At 34.0% G+C, this 24,401-nt stretch overlaps 1 protein-coding gene across 1 annotated transcript; it reads left to right on the top strand.

The window, feature by feature from the left end:
- Positions 1-3,429: 3,429 nt before the first annotated feature.
- GCK72_012250 (uncharacterized protein) lies at positions 3,430-5,439 on the top strand (the record flags this gene model as incomplete). The annotated part of the gene is made up of 5 exons (XM_053728957.1): positions 3,430-3,602; positions 4,097-4,214; positions 4,377-4,548; positions 5,145-5,270; positions 5,315-5,439. The coding sequence occupies 5 exons, from the start codon at positions 3,430-3,432 to the stop codon at positions 5,437-5,439; spliced, it is 714 nt and encodes a 237-aa protein (XP_053583729.1).
- Positions 5,440-24,401: the final 18,962 nt, after the last annotated feature.

The following is a 24,401-nucleotide window of genomic DNA, read 5'->3' as shown; positions in this document are numbered from 1 at the left end:
CTTTGTGAAATATTGTAGGAAGAAATAAGTATATTTCTAAACAGTAGAAAAAATTTTTTTCACATGTCCAATTTTTATTGAATGATTATTTTACAGTTTTCACGCTTTCATAAACGTATTTTTAAATGTAATAGAACAATAGAAGCTTTTCAGTTTTTTAAAATTTTATTTTCGACTTTTTGGGAAAACTGTCTTGAAACAATCATTCGCACTGGCTGCAAACTGAATATTGATGAGAAGACAACTTACTGAATCATATCTTTTTTTTTAATCATGGTACAAGAAAGATGTTTCACTGTTTCATGGTTGTCATTGTTCAAAATGAAATTGGACAACATCACTTCCGCATTTTTCGTGTCTGGTATAACTGAGTACTTCATATTCTGAACTGCACGGAATGAAATGAAGCCTTTACGGTGAGAAAATGTACAGAAATTCGACTGTTTCCGAGTTCCATCAATATAACTCCCAAGATATTGTCAATCTGATAGTGACGACACTATTGTAATGACACTTTAGAAGGACGGTGGGCCCGTGTCACACTTAGAATATGAGAGTAACAGAAAGAGGAGAACACTAACAAACTTTATTGACGTGAATAACTAATGGGACACTTTGTGAAGATCTGCTTGTCATGGGCGGCTGGTTGTCCGTATTGGAGCTGGTGTGTCCGTATTGGAGCAGGTTTCCTCGATGGAGGTGGTTTGAGCTTGATGAAGCTTCCGCAGGCAGATAAGAAGAACCTCGGAGCCATTGTGCCAAAGGTTCATCGGTTTCCACGGTAGAATATCGGTGAGTGAATGATCGAGAGACGACGACTTCTGACGGCTTCCTCTTCCTTTTATACACAGAATGTAGAGCGATCCTTATCGTAAGGTCACCAGGTTGAGTTTAGGACAGCACGTCCAGAACTGTATTGGTTGCAGTATGGTTGATCACGGTTCACGTTTCACGCGGTTATTAGTGCAGAATATCTGAAAATTTCGTGTTGCAGGAATCTTCTCTCAAAAAGTTCAAGATCGGACACTGGATTCCGGCTGAAAATATTTGACTTGCCAGAAACCGGAATTTTTGCGTCTACAGAAAGTAATCTCATTCATCAATCATAGGGAGTAGCTACTGATTTCAGACATATTCCTTCGGCATCCTGAAGTCAAAACTCACCAAATAGTTCGGGAAACTTGCCAAAATCTCTGTTGCCACATGTTGGATGGAACAACCGACCAAGTTATCAATGGCTGCTCTCGTCAATTCGATAGCAACAATCTCCTATTTTGCACCCACCAGACTGGAACAAGATTTTGTAAGATTGCATTTCGGAACTTCAAACGGTGTAAATCTTACTTGCAAATTTACGGCCCGGCCCGTTGCAAGTATACACCATAAATAGAATTTGCAAAAAAACATTACATGGTGTTTGGAACTTTTCTTAGGTGAATTCTAAATCTTTCAAGAACTAGCTTTTATTGTAATTTCTAAAAACTCGTTTTTCAGACTCTCTACCGAACAAGAGTCCAACTGTCATTCGTTGGAGACCCCGGGCAGATGAAAGTGTTTGATTTGAGATTCGCAAACAAACAGGTCTAGGCAACAACAGCAGAAAACGAAACCGGAACTGTAAAACAAATCGGAGTAACAGGAAGAAAACTGCACACATTTCTGGAGAAAAATGGATAAGCAGTCATTGATTTGACCACAGGAGAAAATATTCACAGGTATATTAATATTTCTGGCTATTTTCGAAAAATTCAAAACATTTACGGAAAACTGTTTCCTTCGAAAGGTCATGCGATCGGATTTCTCTCCGGGAAAACGTCGGATGATTTATTTTTGATTCACAGATCTTCCCAAAACTCTAATACCTCAATTACAAAAGTGAACCCCGATGTAGAGAAACTTGCCAAACCGTTGCACACCTACCAAACCGCACAAAGTACCACCAACTTCTTTCTCCGTGTACAAATATGATTTGTTTGAAACGGGTAACTCGTCTGGAAAAGTTGTGTTGATGGTCGCTGATCGGAATAGGGGACGTTTGAAACGGAGAGTGAAGGATAACCAAAAGCATTACGACATGCAAGAAGAACGTGATCACGCCCAAACACAAATGATAGTTGTGGGGAAAAGCGTACGGTTGTCCGACTTTAACAAAAAAGGTCTCATCGGAAAGGGAACATATGGAATCATTTGCCAATATGAATCCAAGCGAAGTGGGCGGAAGTACGCTATAAAGGTATCGAAAATCAGAAATCGAACACAAAATTATAATAATTCTGAAACATGCACATTTTTTCCGGCAAATTTTAAATTGTATAAAGTGAAAACGTAGTACATATGTAGTAACCTATACAAGTATCTAAACGCAACAGTTAAAACAGACGCTGAGATTTGTGGAAATACATTTTCAGTAGTGTCACTCGCTTTTGAGGTACCGTCCTATTTTTAGTGGGAGACATTAACTAGGTATTTTGTTCACTCGAAAACTAAATTTATTGATCAGCAAAAATTTAAACCATCAACAGCAGGAAATTAGTTTTTCTGATTCTTTTAAGAGTCTTATAAAACGGTGAAATTCGTTTTTAATAACAAACATCAGGTCTGTCTGACTTTCTATCTGTCTGTTCCTATCGGATTCAAGCACCTACTGTAGTTGACCGTTTGCAATTATACTCCGACATACGGAAACCTGTGCTTGAATATCTAACTGTTTACAGAGTAGCAAAAAACACTAATAATGAAATTGGAAAATCATCAACTTCTGATCAGTTCGATGGGTCCATTTGAGATCCAACATGAACCGTCATACTTGTCTACTAGCCAGCTTTTCCAAAATGAATATCAGGATTCAGATGATAACTATTTCATGAAATCTCATTAGCTACTGGAAGTTCTGCAGTTCAGTCAGAATACAATTAAAACTCATGGTAACCAAAACATTCATTTGTTCCCAATGAATATTGACTCCGCCATGGACACCAATCGTCCCGGGACATCTGAACCGACCATGGATGGATAACAGTTCAAGACTGGAATTTGGGCAGAATTTTAAAAATTTTTACCGCTACTGCTCGGTGACATTTTCCGCAGGCCTTTTTTCTCATTAATATTCCCATGTGGTTAGATATTTTATTGAAAACTTCACAGTAATTACCGCCTCCCATCCCTTGTGTTTATTATCTGCACTTCTATGCCGGACAGTTCAGTTTACGTGACCACAACCAAAAAAAGGCAGAGAAAATAATCTTGAAATTATAAGCATCTTGATGACACCGACCGATAAGAGTTCTATTGACCTCCATCATCATTTGACCACTTTCTTTTTACTTTCCATGTCTATTTTCTTTAATGTTTCACTTTTTACTGTTTCATCAGCTTGTTTTACTTTTTAAGGAATCTATTGAAGTAATTCCACCAATTGAAATTCCCAGAATGTCCGACCTTTCTCAAAAATTCGAGAGGGATGGTTTCGTGGTGATTGAGAATGTGTTCAACGATCACGAAATTGAGGAAATGAAAGGGGCGATTGCCAAAATTGTGGATGATATGAATCTGGCGGAGCTCCCGAAGAGTGTGTTTTCAACGTATGATGAGGATAAGGTAAGGTGAGAATTTATTCCTATCGCATGCAACCACCTATTGTAATTGATAAAGCTCTTATGCTGAAATGGACTTTTTGAAGCATAATTATTTTTCTGTCGTCTCCAACGTGTGGGACGGGGCGCGTACCCGTTCGTCCCATTTCGAGCCCTAAGTTCAACTTCGAACGTCCTGTGTGGAACTGGAAAAAGATTTTCATCACAACAATAGGAAAAAACCTGAATTTCAGAAAAGTGGTGGTACGCTTTCTAGTTTCATCAATTACATATAGTACACTGTTTTCAAAACCTTTCTTTTGGTAACGAGCGCTCCAAGATTTTTAAATTTGAAATGTTTCAATGTTTCAGCAGCTGGGTATCTGTGCGACTGGCTAACTCATTTAGTTGTACAAGACCATAACTGCAGTTGTCAAAAAAAAACTGGGTATAGAAGAAGTTCCGGGTTGCGAAATCATTGTCGAGGTAATTTTGATATCACTATTATCTGCACCGATTTGTAGTACTGGCCATGAAGAATGTAGTGAAGAAGATATGGAAGGGGCGATAGCAGAAATTGTGGATGATATGAATCTGGCGGAGCACCCAAAGAGTGTGTTTTCAACATATGATGAGGATAAGGTGAGATTTTATTTCAGTCGTCGTATGCAACTTCATAATGTTACTGATAAAGCTCCTATGCTGAAATGGATTTTTCGAAACAGAGTTTGTTTTTCTTCATTTCCAGCACGCCGCCGACTCCTACTTCCTTAACAGTTCCTACAAAATCCGATTCTTTTTGAGGAAGGTGCCGTTGACAAGAATGGAGAGCTTACGGTTCCAAAAGACAAGGCACTCAATAAAATTGGACACGGTCTTCATTTCCTTGACCCAACTTTCAAGAAGATGACATTCAACACCAAGATTCAAAAAATCTTCGAGGAAATCGGATACCAGGAGCCTGAAGTCGTTCAAAGTATGTATGTATATTTTCAAGCAGCCGAAAATTGGAGGAGCAGTCACTGACCACGTGGATTTTACTTTTTTTCGAGTGGACCCAATTGATCATTTGACTGGAGTGTGGATAGCCATAGACGAGGCGAGTGTGGAAAATAGATGTCTTTCGTTCATTCCGGGAAGTCATAAAGGCGAGAAAATAAAAAAGTTCTCCCCGGCCGGGAATTGAACCCGGGTCTCGCATGCACAGGTGAATCGCGACTCACGAATAATCATATGTTCATGAGTAATTGGAAAATTACTCACTGGTAGCGAAAATGGGGAGACAAGTAATACGTATGATCGCGAAACTATACGCATTGATGCATAATGGACGAATAATTTGACTATCGCGAAAAACTTGATAAGTTATTGGTAAATCGCGAAAAATTGGGCGGGACATATTTTCCAAGACTGTTGTTTCTTATTTTACTTATTTTATCTGTTTTTCCTATTTTTTCCTCTTTTTGTAAGAGCATCTCTCAATGTGACTTCCTAGAAAACGTTATTCGATAATCTACAAGAAGAGCTTCGTCTGCAATCATATTGAGAGTCTTAATGGAGACATGTTTTCAGATTCGGCTAGTGCAATAACTCAATCAATTTCGGATGAAAAAACTACGGAAATGAAGTCACCATGGAATGCGAGGATTAAAAAGAATTTCATGGCTTCTTCGGCTTTTTACATGGAAACATTATTAGGTAATATTAAAACTTCTTGTTTGAAGTACTTATTGCTATTTCAGAGTATCGAACTACTCTTCAACTCCATTACCAACACCACCGACTGCAACGATTCAAAGAAGCTGTTTGGAGAGGAGAGGAGCTGCATGTTCGAAAAGGAGGCGAAGCTCATGAGGACGGAAAATAATTTATAACTTTCTTTACTTTGTATAATTTGAATTACCCTTCCCCTTCTTATGTTACCTTTTTTTGTCCTTTTTTATTTACTATTTTCAATAAATATATTTTTCAAACCCAGCGAATTCCAATAATTTTCGCGATAGGTGAACAATTACCAATCGCGATTACACAAATATCATACGATTTTAGTCGCGATTTGCGAGCAATATGTGAATAATTCGTCAATATTCGCGATTTACCAATTACACACCAATAATAGGTAACATCGCTTGTACGTATCGGGACAAATGCGCGAACAATATTTGACAAATTACACGCTTGCTGCGATTTACCTGTGTGTGACAGACGCGGATACTCACCACTATACTACCGAGGACATGATAGATATTGAGACTAGAGGTGTTGAGGAGCTTTTCGGCCTGAACATTGTTGCATTTTTGTTTTTACATTTTCAAAAAAGTCACAAAAGTATTTCGAATTAAGTTAATGCAGTGAAACGCAGCTATTTTCACCAAATTTTTTATTCCAGACATCTCCACCTCCGACTACCGATTCGTCCGAACCCATGACACCACCGGGGGCCCACTCCTCAAATTCATTGGTACCCGTCCAACCTACGATCAATCCAAATTTCAAAATGTCCCAATATTTGAGGGATCCTTGATTCTGATCCATGGATTGGTTGTTCATAAGAGTGAAGCCAACACTTCGGATAAGTCACGTCATGCCTATACGGTACACGTAATGGAGAGGAAGAACACAAAGTGGAGTGAGGATAATTGGCTTCAGGAGACGGAGGATTATAAGTTCCCTAATTTGTATAAAGCTTGAGTTTCTGAGGGATTTTGAAAATAAAATCTAATTTTGAGAAATTTGTTGCTGAATTTGTTGTGTTTCATTGATGTGATAAAGTTAGAAATCTCCCTGGAATGCTCCACTAATAGATTTCCTTTGGTCACATCTAAAACTGTAAATGAAATATTTGAAAATAAATGTTTCCATTTGTTTCAAAATTGAAAATAAGGAAATCGCAACAAACGTGCTTCTAGTTCAAATTGAAACCTGAAAAAACTTGCGTGAATCTGCAATTATTTGTTTGGCACTCTGAAAAGTATATGTATGCTCTGAACACTTCTATCACTTTCACACAAGCAATAATGTTCATTTTGTCCATTGGAATTATTGGAACTGTGGAATCTGTGGAATCTTATTAGCTAAAATGGTTTTAAAGGAAAACTGATGGTCACTGTTTCAACGGAAATGTTTTTTCGCATAAAATTCTATTGTTTTTAATGGGTCTTTCAGATTGACTGTGTTTTTCTCAAATTTTCATATTAACAACTACACGATATAATCTTTGGGAAAAATTGTAAAATGATATACGTATGATTCTAAACAGTATAAAAATATTCTTGCCCTTTTTCACATATTCAATTTTTACAAACCGTTATACTAATTTCAGAGCCGAACTCAAAACATTTTTTTTTATTCTACTGCTTTGTTTTTGAAACATTAATGCAAATTATCTGCATTTTAAGAAAATAAATTGCTTACAGCTATGAGCCGTCGATATACTTACAAAATTTTCCTCTAACAAGTTCCTGATCATTTTCTTCTAATTATCACAAAGTGGTACTGAATTTATCTTATGTTTCAAGTAAAACATATTTTAATTTTCACTATTTCAAAATGATGCCAACGCAGTTGAACTCTCACAACAGTTCTACCAAAATCCTCGGGAGAAATGTCCCTATTTCTCTGCGGCTCTTAATTCCTCATATTATTTCCCTGAGTTTCAGTAGAGCGAAGTTGTATGAACACTCTGGTGATAATATTTGATTTCTGAATTTCAATTTACATGAAATTATCATGAAATTAGCATGAAATAGCAGTAGCATGAAATTTATGTTAGAACCATTTAGCTGTTACTTTGGTATTGATATCGGAGAGTTACTTTTAGAAAAAAAGAACAACCGTTTCCTTTATATTTCATTTTCAAGTGCAAGCCATTTTTTCGCTCTCTTCACTGTTTTACAAATATAATCTACGAACTGTCAACTTTTGATGTAGAACTTGTTCCTTGTGAAAGTCAAAAGGAACGCGGCGTAGTGACTTTTCTTTTAAACAGTCTTTTTCTGCACCACCACCCCCCCCCCCCTATTTCATTTAAAAAAAAAACAACCTTTCCATTTTCTTGTTGTTTGATTCTTTCAATATTCTACTTCGTTGTGTTAACATACAATTATTCTGATAAAGTAACAATGACATCGAATAGTTAAAACGGGAGTTTATGAATTTAAGGAAACTCGTCATACTAAACATAAAAAAGATTCTCGACACTGCTTATATATTATTTGCAGAGCTTTTCTGGTACAATTAAGAAACATCCGAATTTGTCGGTAAAGGTTTGACCATTCTTGACTGAAATCGGTTACGATGTCGCGGTGCTAATGTTATAAAATCTTTAGTTCAACTTCTAACGTCCTGTGTGAAACTGAAAAAAGATCTTCATCATAACAATAACAAAAAACCAGAATTTCAGAAAAGTGCTAGTACGCGTTCTAGTTTCATCAATTGCACCTAGTACACTGTTTTCAAAATCATTCTTTTGGTAATGAGCGCGGTTTTTTTTCTTACAAACTATCACTGTTATGTTTTTTCTTCTTTTTAGAACTCCTTTGTTCTTGTGTGTAATAAGTTCATAACCGATTGATAATCAGACTTCATGATTTTTAAGTTTGAAATTGTTCAATGTTTCAGCAGCTCTGTGCGACTGGTTAACTTATTTACTTTTTTTGTTAGTTGTACAAGACCATCCCCGCAGTTGTAGCAGACCTTACCCGCATCTCATCAATAAAACGTCACAATAATAAGGCCGAACTCTTATGAAACTTGAAATACCGCTACAGAAGTTTGAAATCAAATCTCCAATAGTTCATAATTAATTCGGTTTACATAAAATGCTTATGAAACTGCCAAGACACAGTCTAACACGTTTTGTGATATTCTCTTAATATAGCCACGTATCAAACATGACAACATTCAGAAACATGAAATTATTTTAGTTTTTGAACTATAACAAGAAAATTATTCTGTTGATATTAGTGGCCCACGCTTTCTTACAACTGCGCCCCACCTCAAACGAGAGAGTGTCGGCGAGAGACGCAGAGGTTTTTCTGGCGCGAAACAGATTTTCACCATTTTTGATCAGCGCCAGAAAAAACTCTGCGGCGGAGCGCAGTTGTAAGAAAAATGCTCTGCTAATGTCGTGACCGACGAAGCAGAGTCATCAATCAAGGATAAAAGAAGATATCACAAAATTTTGGAAAATTAGTTCATGTTAACTTTATGGTTGTTGTTTTTTTAATTTAAATTTGACGAAAACCCCGTTTTTACAACAAAAGCATTGCTTAATGAATGTTTAGTTACGAATAAGAAATGTAAGAACAATGAAACTGAAATCTCAGTAGCTCACTAAAAATTTAAAAAGGGTTTTTACAGTTTCAACGAAAATGTATGTTTTCTTGACATTACTCACATTTTTAATGGAGATTTATTGTATATAATTATTTAATTAACCATATAGTCTACTCGAATTACACTGTAAAATGTTGTAAAGTGATGTATATTTCTAGTTAGTGAAAGGCAACATCCTAATAAAAAAATACAAAATTTGTTTCAAACTTTCGAAAATTCACAATAGTTTTAGAGCAAAACTAAGAATTTTCTTTGTTTGTTTTCGAACAGCTTGTTCAGATAGTTTTGATTAATAACTGAAGAAAGTGCCAATCAATCGACAACAAAACAATTGATATAAAGTGAAGGCATCTTATTTTTTAATTGAAACATTACATCTAATTTCACTCTTTCAATTTTCCGGTAGCATTCAATTAATATTTCAGACACATGTGAAAAATAATGAAAAGAATATAGTTTATTCGATCTTTTATATCTGTTTCCAGTAATGAATATCAATTAAATCACTGTTCCGAAGTGTTAATAAACATTCATTTGAAAATGGCAAGATATTAGACTGCATAATGATTTTTTCTCTGAGAACTTTTGTTTCTATGTTGTCTACCAATTTTTGTTGTTGCTCCTAATAATAAAAATCTGATGAAACCGGATATTTCCTTGCGAAGATACTACAACCTTTCTGTTCCGAAAAACACAGATTCCAGCTGAAATAGCTACCTCAATAATTCAAATTCAGTTTTCAATTCATACCTGCCTTTAACAGTGAATCAATTAAGATCACTGGTTTTGGTGTTTCATAAGTGGAATAACTAAAGATCAATGATATTCTTCTCTAGAAAAACTGTGAACGACAATCACAACTTCAAGATGCTGATTATTGAAAATGAAATGCAATTTTAGTTAAGAAACAGTGAAGAAACTGTCAAATTTTGCGTCCTTACTCTATTCTGTTCAGCAACATCGATTCATATCACATTTTTCTGTTTCTTGGAGTTATCAAAATCTCAAACTATCGTGAGCTTAAAGTAACTCCATATTGAATAAATGTACAATGTATGTACATATACTGATTAATTAAAAAATTTTAAAGTTAAATAAAATAGATTGATAAAGACGTGAAATTATGTTTCTACAAATGCTACTTTTGGAAACAAACTTTTTCTGATCCATTGGTTTCAGAAGTATGTAAACGAGAACAAATGATCATTTCATGATGAACAAATACATAGAAACAATGAGAGGAGTGGAGTCCAAATCAGAGACGAGCGGCAACGCAAGATTTCGGCAAACCGGCAATCCGACAATTGCCGATTTCAAAAACCGGCAATTTTCGGCAACTTTTGGCACTTTCGGCAACATGTAATAATTAAGGGTTTTCATAAGTCGGGAGAAAAAAAGCGAGCAAAGTACACTTTATTTTGCCAGTGACGGTTGTTTTGACTAAATGAGAGTATTTTCCCTTTTTTTTCGAAAAATATTCAAAAAATTCTATTAGAAAAGCAATAAATATCGATTATTGTATCACTTTTGTCGAATTCAGACTAAAAATTGAATAGATTTAGAAAAGACCTCTAAATACAAATACCGAAATTTGAAAAAACCAATGTATTTTTTGGTCTTGAAAGTTATCCTGTCTCCATATTTCATTTTAAAAACTTCCATTTACCCCCTTTTTCCAATTCGTACAACTTCTAATGGAAATTTAAGTTTAATAGTTTTAACTGGAGATATCTTGCAGTTCATAAGGAAATGAACGAAACATGTCCCTCAATAAGAGACAACATTTCGCATCAACAATTGGCGCATCAACAAGTTATTGTAATTAATATTCTTCTTTAATTTCATGAAACAGTTTATTCTTCTAGAGGATTCTTTTCCTACAAAGTTTCTGGCAGATACCAGATATGCAATACTTCTGAGAGACTTCCAAGAGTCATTTGTAGTATCAATTTTTTAACCTTGTAAATGAGAACTGTTGATTTCATTCTTCTAACATGCTATCAGTGAAAAAGTGAAATACATTTTCAATACAGTTTTTTTTTGACTTGCAGGCCCCTGTGATCCAAAACAGACACATAAAAAATTGCTGTTCTAAAGATTCCACTAAACTTGAAACATAGATTTTCAACCGTTCTTGATCACGTAAATTTTGTGATTGAAGCACACTTTTATTAGAAGGCCACTTTCGGATAAAACTTTGGTCCGGTTTTTCGCAAATTCAGTAATGTTCAACCTTTCCCACAAAATTATGGTTTTGAATACAATTTTTCTATTATCCCCCCAATTTACCAGCAGAACTTCACTGATAATAATATCAGTCACTGTTTCATCTTCCTTTCATCTTTAAAGATCATTCGTTTTCTTTTGTTCGAAATCTCCATTTCCCTCTTTTTCGTTTTTAAACCACGTGTTAACGCATCTGCCACAGTACATATGTAAAATCCAGTCCTCTTCTATTCCGTCCATCCGTGTGTCTGTTGTCATTCCAAAAACACATGGGGCATTCTTATTCAGCACGTATGGTGACCATATGACACTTTCGAACGAACAAAACTAGTTGCAGATTTTTCGAATTGAAAAAATAGGAGAGAATATGTATAACATGTGAATTCAACATGTTCACAGGTCGAGGAAGGAGACATGGGTTGAGTTTGAAACTTTTGAATTGGACAGTTCGAAAAACAAACATTGTACTGGCATCTGACAAATTAATTCAAAAGGTGTTGAAACAGTGGTTCTTCATAAAGGTTGGAAGGATAAATGTGATGGCTTTTGGGACTTTTGAACTGGATGCTATGAAATTTTGATAAACTAAAAGAACATCACAACAAAGCGAACTCTTCGAAAAGTGTTGAAATAAAGCTATTATAGAAAATAAAAATTTCAATCCTGATTCATTTCGAAATTGAAATTTTAGTTTTGTAAACTAATATCCTATGGTTGAAATCATTTCAGCAATCAGCATAACCGTTTAAAATAAGGAAATCACCTCATTGAAACTGTGAAATGCAGAAATTTCTGCAATTTTTTTTTCCGTTTCAGCATTTTGACATTATTGAACAGGCTTATAGCAACTTCAATGCCAGCAACAGAGCTGTGCGGAATTCCTTCCTTCGACATCCTTCTTCCTTCTTCCGGGCTTTTTTCACTTTTTTATTCCTTCTTCCTTCTTCCCTTTTGAAAAATTTACTTCCTTCTTCCTTCTTCCTTCTTCCCTTTTGAAAATGTTTTTTTTCCTTCTTCCTTGTTCCTTCTTCCGTTGAAAAGTTTACTAAAATTTTGTAATTTTCGACGGAATTTTGGCGGAATTTTGGTGGTTTTTGACGGAATTTTGTATGAAGCAACATCAAAATTCGTTTTCAGAGATGACTAGAAAAAAGTTTCCTCAAATTGGTCATTTTCAAAATTAACTTCCGATTTCCCGGTTCGGAACCCAACTTCTTTCTTCCTTCCTTCTTCCTTCTTCCGGGCTTTTTTTCACTTTTTTCTTCCTTCTTCCTTCTTCCTTTTTGAAAATTTCACTTCCTTCTTCCTTCTTCCTTCTTCCTTTTCAAAAAATTTTACTTCCGCACAGCTCTGGCCAGCAAGCAAAAAAAGAGAAAACAATGCCCGCCGTTTCAAAGGTATGTGATGTACACATGACAAATACTAGAAAACTTTAATTACTTATGCAAAATTTGGTAACAGAAAGTTTCCTCAATTAAGCCAATTTTCATAATTATTTGTCCGGTAGATTCAATTGTGCCACTTGTTTCTTCAGACTTGCAAAATTCCGGATCGGGCCGAGAAAGCTCCGGCCCGGCCCGGCCCGGTCGGCCTGGATTTAAATTTTTGAACTTTTTCCCTACAATTTTTATCCAAACATTTATTTTCTGAAAATTTTTCATATTTTTCCTCAAGTATATTTTTCAACAACCTTCGAAACCTACAAAAATAGTTCTTAACAAATATTTTTCAAAAAAATCGGGAATTTTTCGAAAAAAAAATTGAATTTTTTCAGTACTGAACTTCCAGGCTGACCGTGCCGTGCCAGAGAAATTTTAATTCCGGCCCGGCCCGTTGCAAGTCTGTGTTTTTTATTCACAGCCTAGATTTCGGTTTCAAAGTTGAATAATGTACTAGATTTTCAATTTTATTTTCAGTAACAGACGGGTATAAACGGACACAACGCTGAAACTGTTTCTTTTTCAATTATCAAAGCTAGTGTGTTGAAAATGAAACAGAATTTTAGGAGTCCAGAATGCCAGAACAAGGTTTTTCATCGGTTTCACATTAGAGATATGAATTTTAATCTTGAAATCATTTCAGTTTGTACAAACTCCAACAAACATACATTCCAAATACTGCATGCAAAGCGCTTCATCATACATAATAAAACACATTTTTGTGTTTTTTTGTTCGTTTTATAGCCAGAAAATATCGGAAATCCAGGAGAAAATTAACATTAAAAAATGTTGCGTTAAAAAAATGTGAAAAATTATTTTTTCTAAAATTGAAATTTTTTGATGATGGTCTGTAGAAAATCTCAAAACACAAGATTTGGTACATGTTTTGTCTAATTTGGATAATTTTTTGATGAGTTATGATAATTTTCTCGAGGACGCCACTTTTGACTTCTGGAGCTCAAGAACGATGCTCAGAGGTTAAGAAACCAATTCAACATAATTTTTGTTTATTTAATCATTTTCCATTATTCTGACATCAAAAACTACATAACTCAATTAAAAAATAAATCTTTTTTTTTCGAATTTTCAAATCACGGTCAGGAAAAAATCGATCATCGATAAAATTAAAAATGTTAACTTTTTCAAGAAACTTGTTTTCTTATTGCTGAATGTTTTAGCTATCTGCCAAAAAAAAGTTTATGCAAAACGGACACGATTCAGCAGAGTTACACATAAAAGTATGAAACTGCCCTCACTCTTGCTCGCTACTGTATCATTACTCATATTGAATTTCCATGTTTCCGTAGAACTTTATTATCAGAACCCATTACCGTTGTAAATTTTTAAAACTTATTTTACTTGAATGATATATAAATTTTCTGTTATTGTTCCTGTTTCTGAACCTCTAAATACAGTGGGCGTCATAAATATGCGCCACCCCCCAAAATCGGTGTTTTCGGAGAAGCGAGTTATTTTTTTGAGAAATCGTTATTAAAATCGAATTCAGCGTATCAAAAAACCTATATTCCCAAATTTTGAGAAAAAAGTGTCGAAAAATACGTCCAGGCCGCCAAAAAGTCGCTAAAACGGCCGCGTCATAAATATACGCCACCTCTCAAAAAATGAGAAATTTTTCAAATTTTCCCAAATTTCTTCAACTGTTTTGAGGAAATTTGTTTATAAAACAGAATTAAATGATGTTTCTGAATATTTACTTGATAGTTCTCAAAAAAAATCCTGCGATACTTTGAAATTTCATTACTTTTAAAAGATTTTCATGATTTTTGAGAAAGTACAGTTATTTTCTGGTCTCGAAATGCAGTACTTGTCTGCTTTTTAACATTTTTCAAACTAACAGCACTTAATCTTTCCATTTCAACTTTTTTGGAAGCCAGAAATTGATATTCCAGGTCTTAATTTAGTCAATTCAGGCAACTCGAGTCAACTAGGTCTGTAAGAATTGAGAGTTGTAGACTAGAAATGAGATTTTTGGCGAGCTGGAGGATCGAACATTGGTTGAAACCGCACGAAACCCTTAATTTTGTATTATTTTTTTTCAATTAGCCTATATATCTCGAAAATCTACCCTTGGTAAGAATCACTGAAGCCTTTCAAATGAGAAGAGAAGCTGCTATGCTATGAATTTGTTTCACACCTGTTCGGCCTAGAAATCGACTGTATATTCTTATCAGACTCACAGTTTGTTATGGTAACATGCATATTTGACTAAAAGAACGTAAATAATGCCATAGTTTGCTTATAAGCATAATGAGTAGGTGAGATAAGCTGTCTCAGTTAGATTAGTTCTTCAATGTCAACTACAATGAACCTGTGGAGAGCTAGGGGTTTTCTCCGAGGCGAATCAAATTAAATTATGAATGTTTCGAGTTATTTGAATGAGGAAGCAGGGATTTCGTGCGGTTTCAACCAATGTTCGATCCTCCAGCTCGCCAGAAATCTCATTTCTAGTCTACAACTCCCAATTCTTACAGACCTAGTTGACTCGAGTTGCCTGAATCGACAAAATTAAGACCTGGAATATCAATTTCTGGCTTCCAAAAAAGTTGAAATGGAAAGATTAAGTGCTGTTAGTTTGAAAAATGTTAAAAAGCAGACAAGTACTGCATTTCGAGACCAGAAAATAACTGTACTTTCTCAAAAATCATGAAAATCTTTTAAAAGTAATGAAATTTCAAAGTATCACAGGATTTTTTTGAGAACTATCAAGTAAATATTCAGAAACATCATTTAATTCTGTTTTATAAACAAATTTCCTCAAAACAGTTGAAGAAATTTGGGAAAATTTGAAAAATTTCTCATTTTTTGAGAGGTGGCGTATATTTATGACGCGGCCGTTTTAGCGACTTTTTGGCGGCCTGGACGTATTTTTCGACACTTTTTTCTCAAAATTTGGGAATATAGGTTTTTTGATACGCTGAATTCGATTTTAATAACGATTTCTCAAAAAAATAACTCGCTTCTCCGAAAACACCGGTTTTGGGGGGTGGCGCATATATATGACGCGCACTGTATATACCAAAAATTGAGGGAACCAATGATCTGGTAATGGTCTTGAAAGCTATCCTGTCTCCATATTTTATTTTAAAAACTTCAATTTTCCCCCTTCTTTCAAATTCGTACAACTTTTACGAGAATGGAAATTTAAGTCTAATGGTTTTAGCTGAAGACAGTTAATAAGGGACTGAACAAAACATGTCCCTCAATAAAAGACAACATTTCGAATACACTGCCACCAAATGACGCATCAACAAGTTACAGTAATTAATATTCTTTCTTAGTTTCATGAAACAGTTTATTCTTCTAGAGGATTATTTTCCTACAAAGTTTTTGGCAGGTTCCAGATATGCAATGCTTGTGAGAGACTTCCAAGAGTCATTTGTAGTGTCAAATTGTAAGTGAGACCTGGTGATTTCATTCTTCTAACATGCAATCAGTGAAAAAGTGAAATACATTTAATTATTCCATACAATTTTGTTCTTTTCAATACAGTTTTTTTTGACTTGCAGGCCCGGCCCGGAAATTGTTGTCATTCCAAAAACACATGGGGTATTCTTATTCAGCACGTATGTTGACCATATGACACTTTCGAACGAACAAAACTAGTTGCAGATTTTTCGAATCGAAAAAAGAGGAGAGAATATGTATAACATGTGCATTCAACATGTTCACAGGTCGAGGAAGGAGACATGGGTTGAGTTTGAAACTTTTGAACTGGGTGTCATGAAATAATAATAATACAGTTTTTATAACGCTCTGACCACGAACTGAAGGACTAAACTTGGGATTTTAATAGAAATGGAGATGAAACGATGGCTGGTAACTCAGTTGAACTAGTAAATCTTATTAGTGATTTAGAAATTTTCCTACAATTTGAGCGCCTTTCTCAACGTTGAATCCCAATTTTATTAGAACGAGCAGAGAGGAATTAGCAAAAACATTTAATCAAAAATAGGAAAGAGATTTCATGGAAACAATGAAATGATTTACTTTACAAGATGTTTGACAAAATTATATCTATATAAACTTTTTTAAATGCTTGAATAGGCTCAAGGTAGTTTAGATTATTATGTTTATTTACTATTTATTAAACTAATTATATTAGTTCATTTCGAAAAAGTGATAGTGTAACAGTGAATTAATAAAACTATCAAACTTGTTAGTATTCGGTGCCGGGATTTTTTAAATTCGCAGTTGAAACTAATAAATTTCTGTCAGTTTCAGAACTTTGCCAATAGTGAATGAAGATTCTCAAGAATAATGTCATGGGTGATCCAGAACTGAACTAAAATTCTGAGATTATCTGCTACGACTCTCCATATAGAATTCAACATTCTATTAAACACAAAAATTGGATATGAGTACTATCTCTAAAAGTGGTTCTCTAGCAAAAATCAGAAGAAAAGTTAAATAAAAATGTTTTGATCTATAATAGGTACCACAAAAGTTCAATCACAGTTTGCTCAGCTATGCCAATTTTTTGAATTATTTATCTAATAATTATTTATCTAATAAACCATTATTAATACATATATATTCTAAAAACATCTTCCAACCGTGCGATCCGTGCGCAACGTTTTTGTTCAGGCAACACATCTAACATGTTGAACGTGAAACATTACTTTGGAGTCCAGAATGACATAACAAGGTGTTTTTTAACGGTTTCAGAGATATAATGTATGGTGTTGAAATCATTTAGTTTTTTGATATCGTATTATAATCTGCAACTCCAATTATTTTTCATCTGTTATTTCTGGTTATTGCTCCCCAAATATTTACAAAATTTCAAATGAAAAATGTTTCATTCTCCAGCCATCCCCTTTTAAAAGCTTTTCCATCTCCATATTTTATTTCAAAAGCCCCCATTTTCCCCTTTCTTTCAAATTCGTACTAGCTTTTTCACTTGCGCAAGCTGTGAGCCAACTGGCTCACAGAAATGAAAATGGGCAGCTGTTCGGGAAGGTTCGGGTTCATTCTTTTCTATTTAGCAACATTCTGTTTCTTGGAGTTATCAAAATAGGGTTCGTTTATTTTTCGTATTACTGTGGATTTTTTTTGATGAGCGGTTTGTTTGAAAATAACTAGTTTAAGCACAAACTATCGTAAGCTTAAAGTAACTCCATATTGATTGATTGAAAAAAAAAAGTTGTATGATTAACAAGAATTTAAAAACAAAGTTGAATAAAATATGGCTATAAAACATTGAAATTATGTTGCTTTCGAAGTTACGTCCGAAAATAAAATCTTTCCGACTTGTTGGTTTCAGAAGTATGTAAACGCAAATGAACATTCCACTGAAAAAACATTTCAATGAGTGAAACATTATCTTCAAAACTTGTCAAAACTTCACAAACATTATATTTCCTCCGTTTCAGAGTTTTATTTTTTTTAACCAATTGCGGAAACTTCTATTGAAATCTCTAACTCCTACAACTAAACAACGATTTTCACATTAAAAACTTCAATTTCAATCATTTGTTTGAAAGAAACCACAACTTGGCTCCTTATTTCCTATCTATTGAAAAATTTCACCATTTTTTATTTTTTTGACAGTTTCCAAATTGTTTTATTGTTAGCAAATGTTTCAAACAAAGATCGTCTTGGCACATGAGCTGGATAGCTATTTTTGTTGATAAAATACACGAATGATTTGCACAATTGGTATAGGAATTCTTGTTTTTCAGAAACGATGTAATAGTTGTTAGACTTTTAAAAATTAACGATTTCAATGGAGGCCCAAGATAACCCATCGCTGACTGGTTTCTGATTTAAACTTTAAGCTTTTCGTGAAACACTCACCAGTTTCTTTAAGTTTTGAAAGACTCAAAACAAAAAGTCATTGAAAATTTGGGAAATGTTTTTCACTTCTGCCTGATTAATTAGTGTTAATTGCGTATCCACTTATGAAAACACTTCAGCTTCAATAACTTGATTGTTTGAAACTGTAGATTGATTATTGGTATCGAGTGTGATCGAAAACAAATACATAAAAATTGCTGTTCTAAAGATTCCACTAAACTTGGAACAGAGATTTTAAACCGGTCTTGATCCAATATACTAATTGAAGCACACTTTTATTGAAAGCACACTTTCGGATAACACTTTGGTCCGGTTTTTCGCAAATTCAGTTATGTTTTTTTGACCTTTCCCACAAAACTATGGTTTTGAAAAGCGTTTCGCCTATAATTGATCAATTATCCCCCCGATTTAGCAGCAGAACTGCACTGATAATAGATACAGCAATAATTTTATACTTTCCGTATATTTATATTCATATCAGTCACTGTTTCATCTTCCTTTCATCTTTAAAGATTCATTTTATTCGCATTCTTCAAATACCAAGTTTTGAGATATATGAAAAGCTTCATTCATGCAATTATAATGCATTTCGACCCCAATTAATGTTTCTGCCAATTCAACAAAACTCCATTTCCCTCTTTTCTGCCACAAGTCCATGTGTTAACGCATCTGCCACAGTACATATGTAAAAGCGAGTCCTCTCTTATTCCGTCCATCCGTGTGTCTGTTGTCATTCCAAAAACACATGGGGTATTCTTATTCAGCACGTATGGTGACCATATGACACTTTCGAAAACGAACAAAACTAGTTGCAGATTTTTCGAATTGAAAAAGAGAAGTGAATATGTATAACATGTGCATTCAACATGTTCACAGGTCTAGGAAGGAGACATGGGTTGAGTTTGAAACTTTTGAACTGGACAGTGTATAAAAACATTGTACTGACATCTAACAAATTAATTCAATAGGTGTTGAAACAGTGGTTCTTCATAATGGTTGAAAGGATAAATGTGATGGCTTTTGGGACTTTTGAACTGCTTGGTACGAAATTGGGACACATTAAGAGAGCGTAACAACAAAGCGAATTCTTCGAAAAGTGTTTATAATAATAGATGGAAGCTAGAAAATTAAAATTTCAATCCTGATAGATTTCGGAATTAAAAATTTAATTTCTGTAAACTACTACATCACTGTTGAATTCCAACTTACTAGTTAAGACACACTCTCTGTGAAACTCGAGCATGGCGATGTACAGAAAAAAGTCAAACCGGTTTTTATGGGTTGGTATTATGCATAGTGGGTACCCAGACCACTAATAACGTATTGGTCCATATTTCATTTGGCTCCGCCCCCTACCGTCTAAAATACCCCTTATGGGGGGTGAAAATTCTAAAAAAAAAATCTAAAAGTTTTTTCGATTAAATTTTGATGGGAGCAAAAAACGTTATTTTAAGCATTTTTTGTGTTCAGACTAAAATTTTAACACCTCGTTTTCACTGTGAAAAAATGTCATTTTTGTAAATTTTTTGGGTTTTTTTCAAACTTTTGCTTATAACTCAAAAAAACATTATTTGTTTAGATGAGATCTTTTCAGATTCGGAATCTACATAAAATTTGGAGTAATATAGGCAGTGTCCGGTCAAAAATCTCGGGGCACGTATTTTTGCTACAGAGCAAAATAGACCTCCTCTTCACATACACTTTTTTTCAAAGTTTGTAATTTTTTGTTGTAAAAGCGGGAAATTGAAGTTTAATCTTATTTATCATCAATATGTTTGTTTTGAGCAGTTATAACAACTATTCCGCGACTTTAGAGATGTTTTTATTGAAAAATTGAAAAAAAAAATGTTACTCAATATTTACTCAAAACTTTTATATTCAACCTAACGTAAGTAAGCAATGGACTCAAAAATGTCACTTGAGGTGACTGTTGAATTGTAAAACTCATCGGTTAGTGTCCAAAACTCTTCCATCTTCAAAAATCGAATCCATCCAGCGTCAGGATGATCATCTTCGGGCTCAATGTAGTCTTCTAGTGGTGGTGCCTTCTCTTCATGTCTTCGGTGTCTCAATTTTCTATGGTGGGATTTTCTGTGTACGGCTCTTCGAGATTTCTTCTTTGAAACTGGTACTGCAGTTGTGACAGTTGCCTGACTTAAATGACGTCTCTTATCCGCTTCTCTTGAGAAAAATCCGGCAATCTGGCGAAAATCAAGTAATTGATCAGCTTGGAATCTTTTTGAGCCGTCCTTGTTTTTCTCAGTACGCATCATCTTTTCAACCACTGCAGGGTTCATGGGCTTTTTGTTTTTTGCCCCTTGATTAAAGCGATCAACCAAAAAACTCACAACGTCCTTTCCGAATGCTTTTCTTGTCCTTTTTTCTGGTAAAGCCCATCCTGTTTTGAGTTTTCCTTCAACCTTCGTTTCTTTCAGTTGTTTGACAGCAGCTCCAATAATAGGTAATGTGACAGCTGAGTTTGCATCTTCCAGTTTTCTTGCGTAAAAATTGAGCGCGTAGTCTCTTTCAGTCATCTTCTCTGGGGCAATAGTCTAAACAAATAATGTTTTTTTGAGTTATAAGCAAAAGTTTGAAAAAAACCCAAAAAATTTACAAAAATGACATTTTTTCACAGTGAAAACGAGGTGTTAAAATTTTGGTCTGAACACAAAAAATGCTTAAGATAACGTTTTTTACTTGCTCCCATCAAAATTTAATCGAAAAAACTTTTAGATTTTTTTTTAGAATTTTCACCCCCCATAAGGGGTATTTTAGACGGTAGGGGGCGGAGCCAAATGAAATATGGACCAATACGTTATTAGTGGTCTGGGTACCCACTATGCATAATACCAACCCATAAAAACCGGTTTGACTTTTTTCTGTACGGTGGGTAACAGCACGGTGCTCGAGTTTCACAGAGAGTGTGTCTTAATCAGCTTTCTTAACATTATCAAGACTGTTGAAAATAATGAAGTCATATCATTGAAACAGTGAAATGCATTACTCTATCAGAAGTTCCACAAAATTAAACCACTTCTAGCATTTTTGCTTTTTAGAATCGGCTTATGGAAATTTCAATCCCACAGAGTTTTTCTTGAGAATTAAGAAACGTGAAGCATCTCTTGCAAAAATGATAAATCAATACCCACCGTTTCAAAGGTATGTCACGTACATGTCAAATACTAGAAAGCATTAATTCAGATAGCTTTCTTAATTGTGCCTATTTTCATAATTAGTTGTCAGGTAGATTCAATTGTGCCACCTTTTTCTTATTCACAGCCTAGATTTCAGTTACAAATTTGAATAATGTGATAGATTTTCAATTTTATTTTCAGTAACAGACGGGTATCAATGGGCAAAAGGCTCAAACTGTTTCTTTCTCAATTATCAAAGCTAATGTGTTGAAAATGAAACAGAATTTTAGGAGTCCAGAGTGACAGAACAAGGTTTTCGGTTTCACATTAGAGATATGAATTTTAATGTTGAAATCATTTCAGTTTGTACTGATACCAACAAACATACATTCCAAATACTGCATGCAAAGTGCTTCATCACACATAATGAAACACATGTTTATGTTTTTTGTTCGTTTTATAGCCAGAAAATATCGGAAATCCAGGAGAAAATTGGAATTAAAAAATTTTGAGTAAAAAAATGTGAAAAATTATTTTTTCTAAAATTGGAATTTTTTGATGATGGTTTGTAGAAAAACTCAAAACACATCATTTGATACATGTTTTGTCTAATTTGGATAATTTTTTGATGAGTTATGAAGGTTTTCCCGAGGACGCCACTCAGAGGTTAAGAAGCCAATTTGACATAATTTTTTGTTTGTTTGAGCATTTTCCATCATTCTGACATCAAAAACTCATTAACTCCAATTGAAAAATAAACAGTTTTTTTCGATTTTTCAAATCAAGATCAGGAAAAATCTATTATAGATAAAATTTTAAATTTTAACTTTTCAAAAAACTTATTTTTGTATTGCTCAATGTTTTAGCTATCTGCCAAAAAAAGTTTATGCAAAACAGACACGATTCAGCAGAGTTACACATAAAAGTATGAATCTGCCCACACTAATGTTCGCTATTGTATTATTACTCATATTGAATTTCCATGTTTCCGTAGAACTTCATTATCAGAACCCATTACCGTGGTAAATTTTTGAAACTCATTTTAATTGAATGATATATAAATTTTATGCTATTGCTCCTGTTTCTGAACCTCTAAATATATATACCGATATTTGAGAGAAACAATACTAGTTTCTTATTCGCTTTCATGTCTCAATAGCTTTCATGTCTCCATATTTTATTTTTTAAACTTTCATTTTTCCCCTTCATTCCGATTCGTATAACTTTTACGAGGATGAAGTATTTGAAAAAAATTACATGTAGCTATGAGCGCTTCTAGTTAAAATTGAAACCTGAAAAAACTTGCGTGAATCTGCAATTATTTGTTTGATAATTTAAAAGTTTGTACTTTGAACACTTCTATTACTTTCCCATAATCAATAATGCTCATTTTGTTCATTGGAATTATTGAAACAGTGAAACGGTGGAATCTTATTAGCTGAAATGATTTCAAAAGAAAACTGGTGTTTACAGTTTCAAAATTGTTTTTCTTTCGCAGAATATTCTATTATTTTTAATGCGCCACTATGTGTGTCTAGAACTTTCAGATTGACCTGCAAATTGAAAGTAGATCATAGTAAAATGAAATACGATTTCTAAACTGTAGAAAAAACATCCTTATCTTTTTTTCACATGTTCAATTTTTTCTAATCTTTACAGTAGTTTCCGAGCAGAATTCAAATTTTTTTGTTATTCTAATGCTTTGTTTTTGGTCAACTTATTCAAATTACCTGCATTTAAAAAACAAGTTGCAAAAAACAACTTAGCAATGAACCGTCTAAAGTGATATACTTACAAAATTTTCCGGTAACATTCAATTGATGTTTCAGACACAGGTGAAAAATAATGAAAAGAATATAGATTATTCGAAATGCTTCTTCTAGTAATAAATATAAATTGAACCACTGTTCCGAAATGTTAATAAACATTCATTCAAAGATGAGACGGCATTTTTCATTGTATTCAAAATCTTTATCATATTTTTTATTATGTAAACCGATTTGTTTTGGTGTTATTACATAACAATAAGCTGATAAAACTGGAAATATCTTTACCAAGTTATTATAATCCTTCTGTTTCGAAAAACAAAGCTTCGAGCTCGCATAGTTACCGTCTATACCGAACAATTATGTAATGTAGTTTTCAATTAAAATTTGTTTGTAACAGAGAATTAATTAACTAGTAAGACCACTCGTTTTGTTATTTCAAATAGGGAATCATTAAAAATCAATACAGTTTTTTTGTTGTAAAAACCTGTAAACGACAATCACAAATTCAAGATGGTGATTATTGAAAATGAAATGCAATTTTAGTTAAGAAATAGTAACGAAAAAGACAAGTGATTCAACATTTTACGTATTTACTCTATTCTGTTCAGCAACATCGATTCATATCACATTTTTCAGTTTCTTGGGGTTAACAAAATAGTGTTTGTTTATTTTTTGCATTACTTCGGTTTTTCGATACTCTGTTTGTTTGAAAATGAGTTCATCATAGTTTAAGCTGCGTATTGCAACTTTTTTCTGCACACCTCTTCTTCTAACCCCACTAGGTATGAGGGGTGAATATTTTAAAGGCGCATCTGTCAAAATTTTTTGCGGAAGAGGGACCAAATTGTCCCCCTTTTTGCATCGCTAATAACTTTGCCCGTTTTTAAGCTTTTTATTTAATTCTTTTTGTGGTCATTCGAAAATCGTCGTCCCGTCATTCCTGGAAAATTTGATGGTGATTCCATCAGTTGTGACCGAGCTATGAGCCGTAGAGTGAAAGTCATTTCATTTTGGCTTGAAAAGTTTTGGTTTTTTAATGTTTTTTGAACTTTTGATTTTTGTTGTGGGCTTAGTTTTGGATTTAAAAATAAGATTTTTATATGACTA

The sequence above is a fragment of the Caenorhabditis remanei genome, chromosome IV (assembly GCF_010183535.1).
Source record: "Caenorhabditis remanei strain PX506 chromosome IV, whole genome shotgun sequence".
NCBI lineage: Eukaryota > Metazoa > Nematoda > Chromadorea > Rhabditida > Rhabditidae > Caenorhabditis > Caenorhabditis remanei.
The sequence above is the reverse complement of the archived record's forward strand: the minus strand, read 5'-3'. Positions and strand labels throughout refer to the sequence as shown.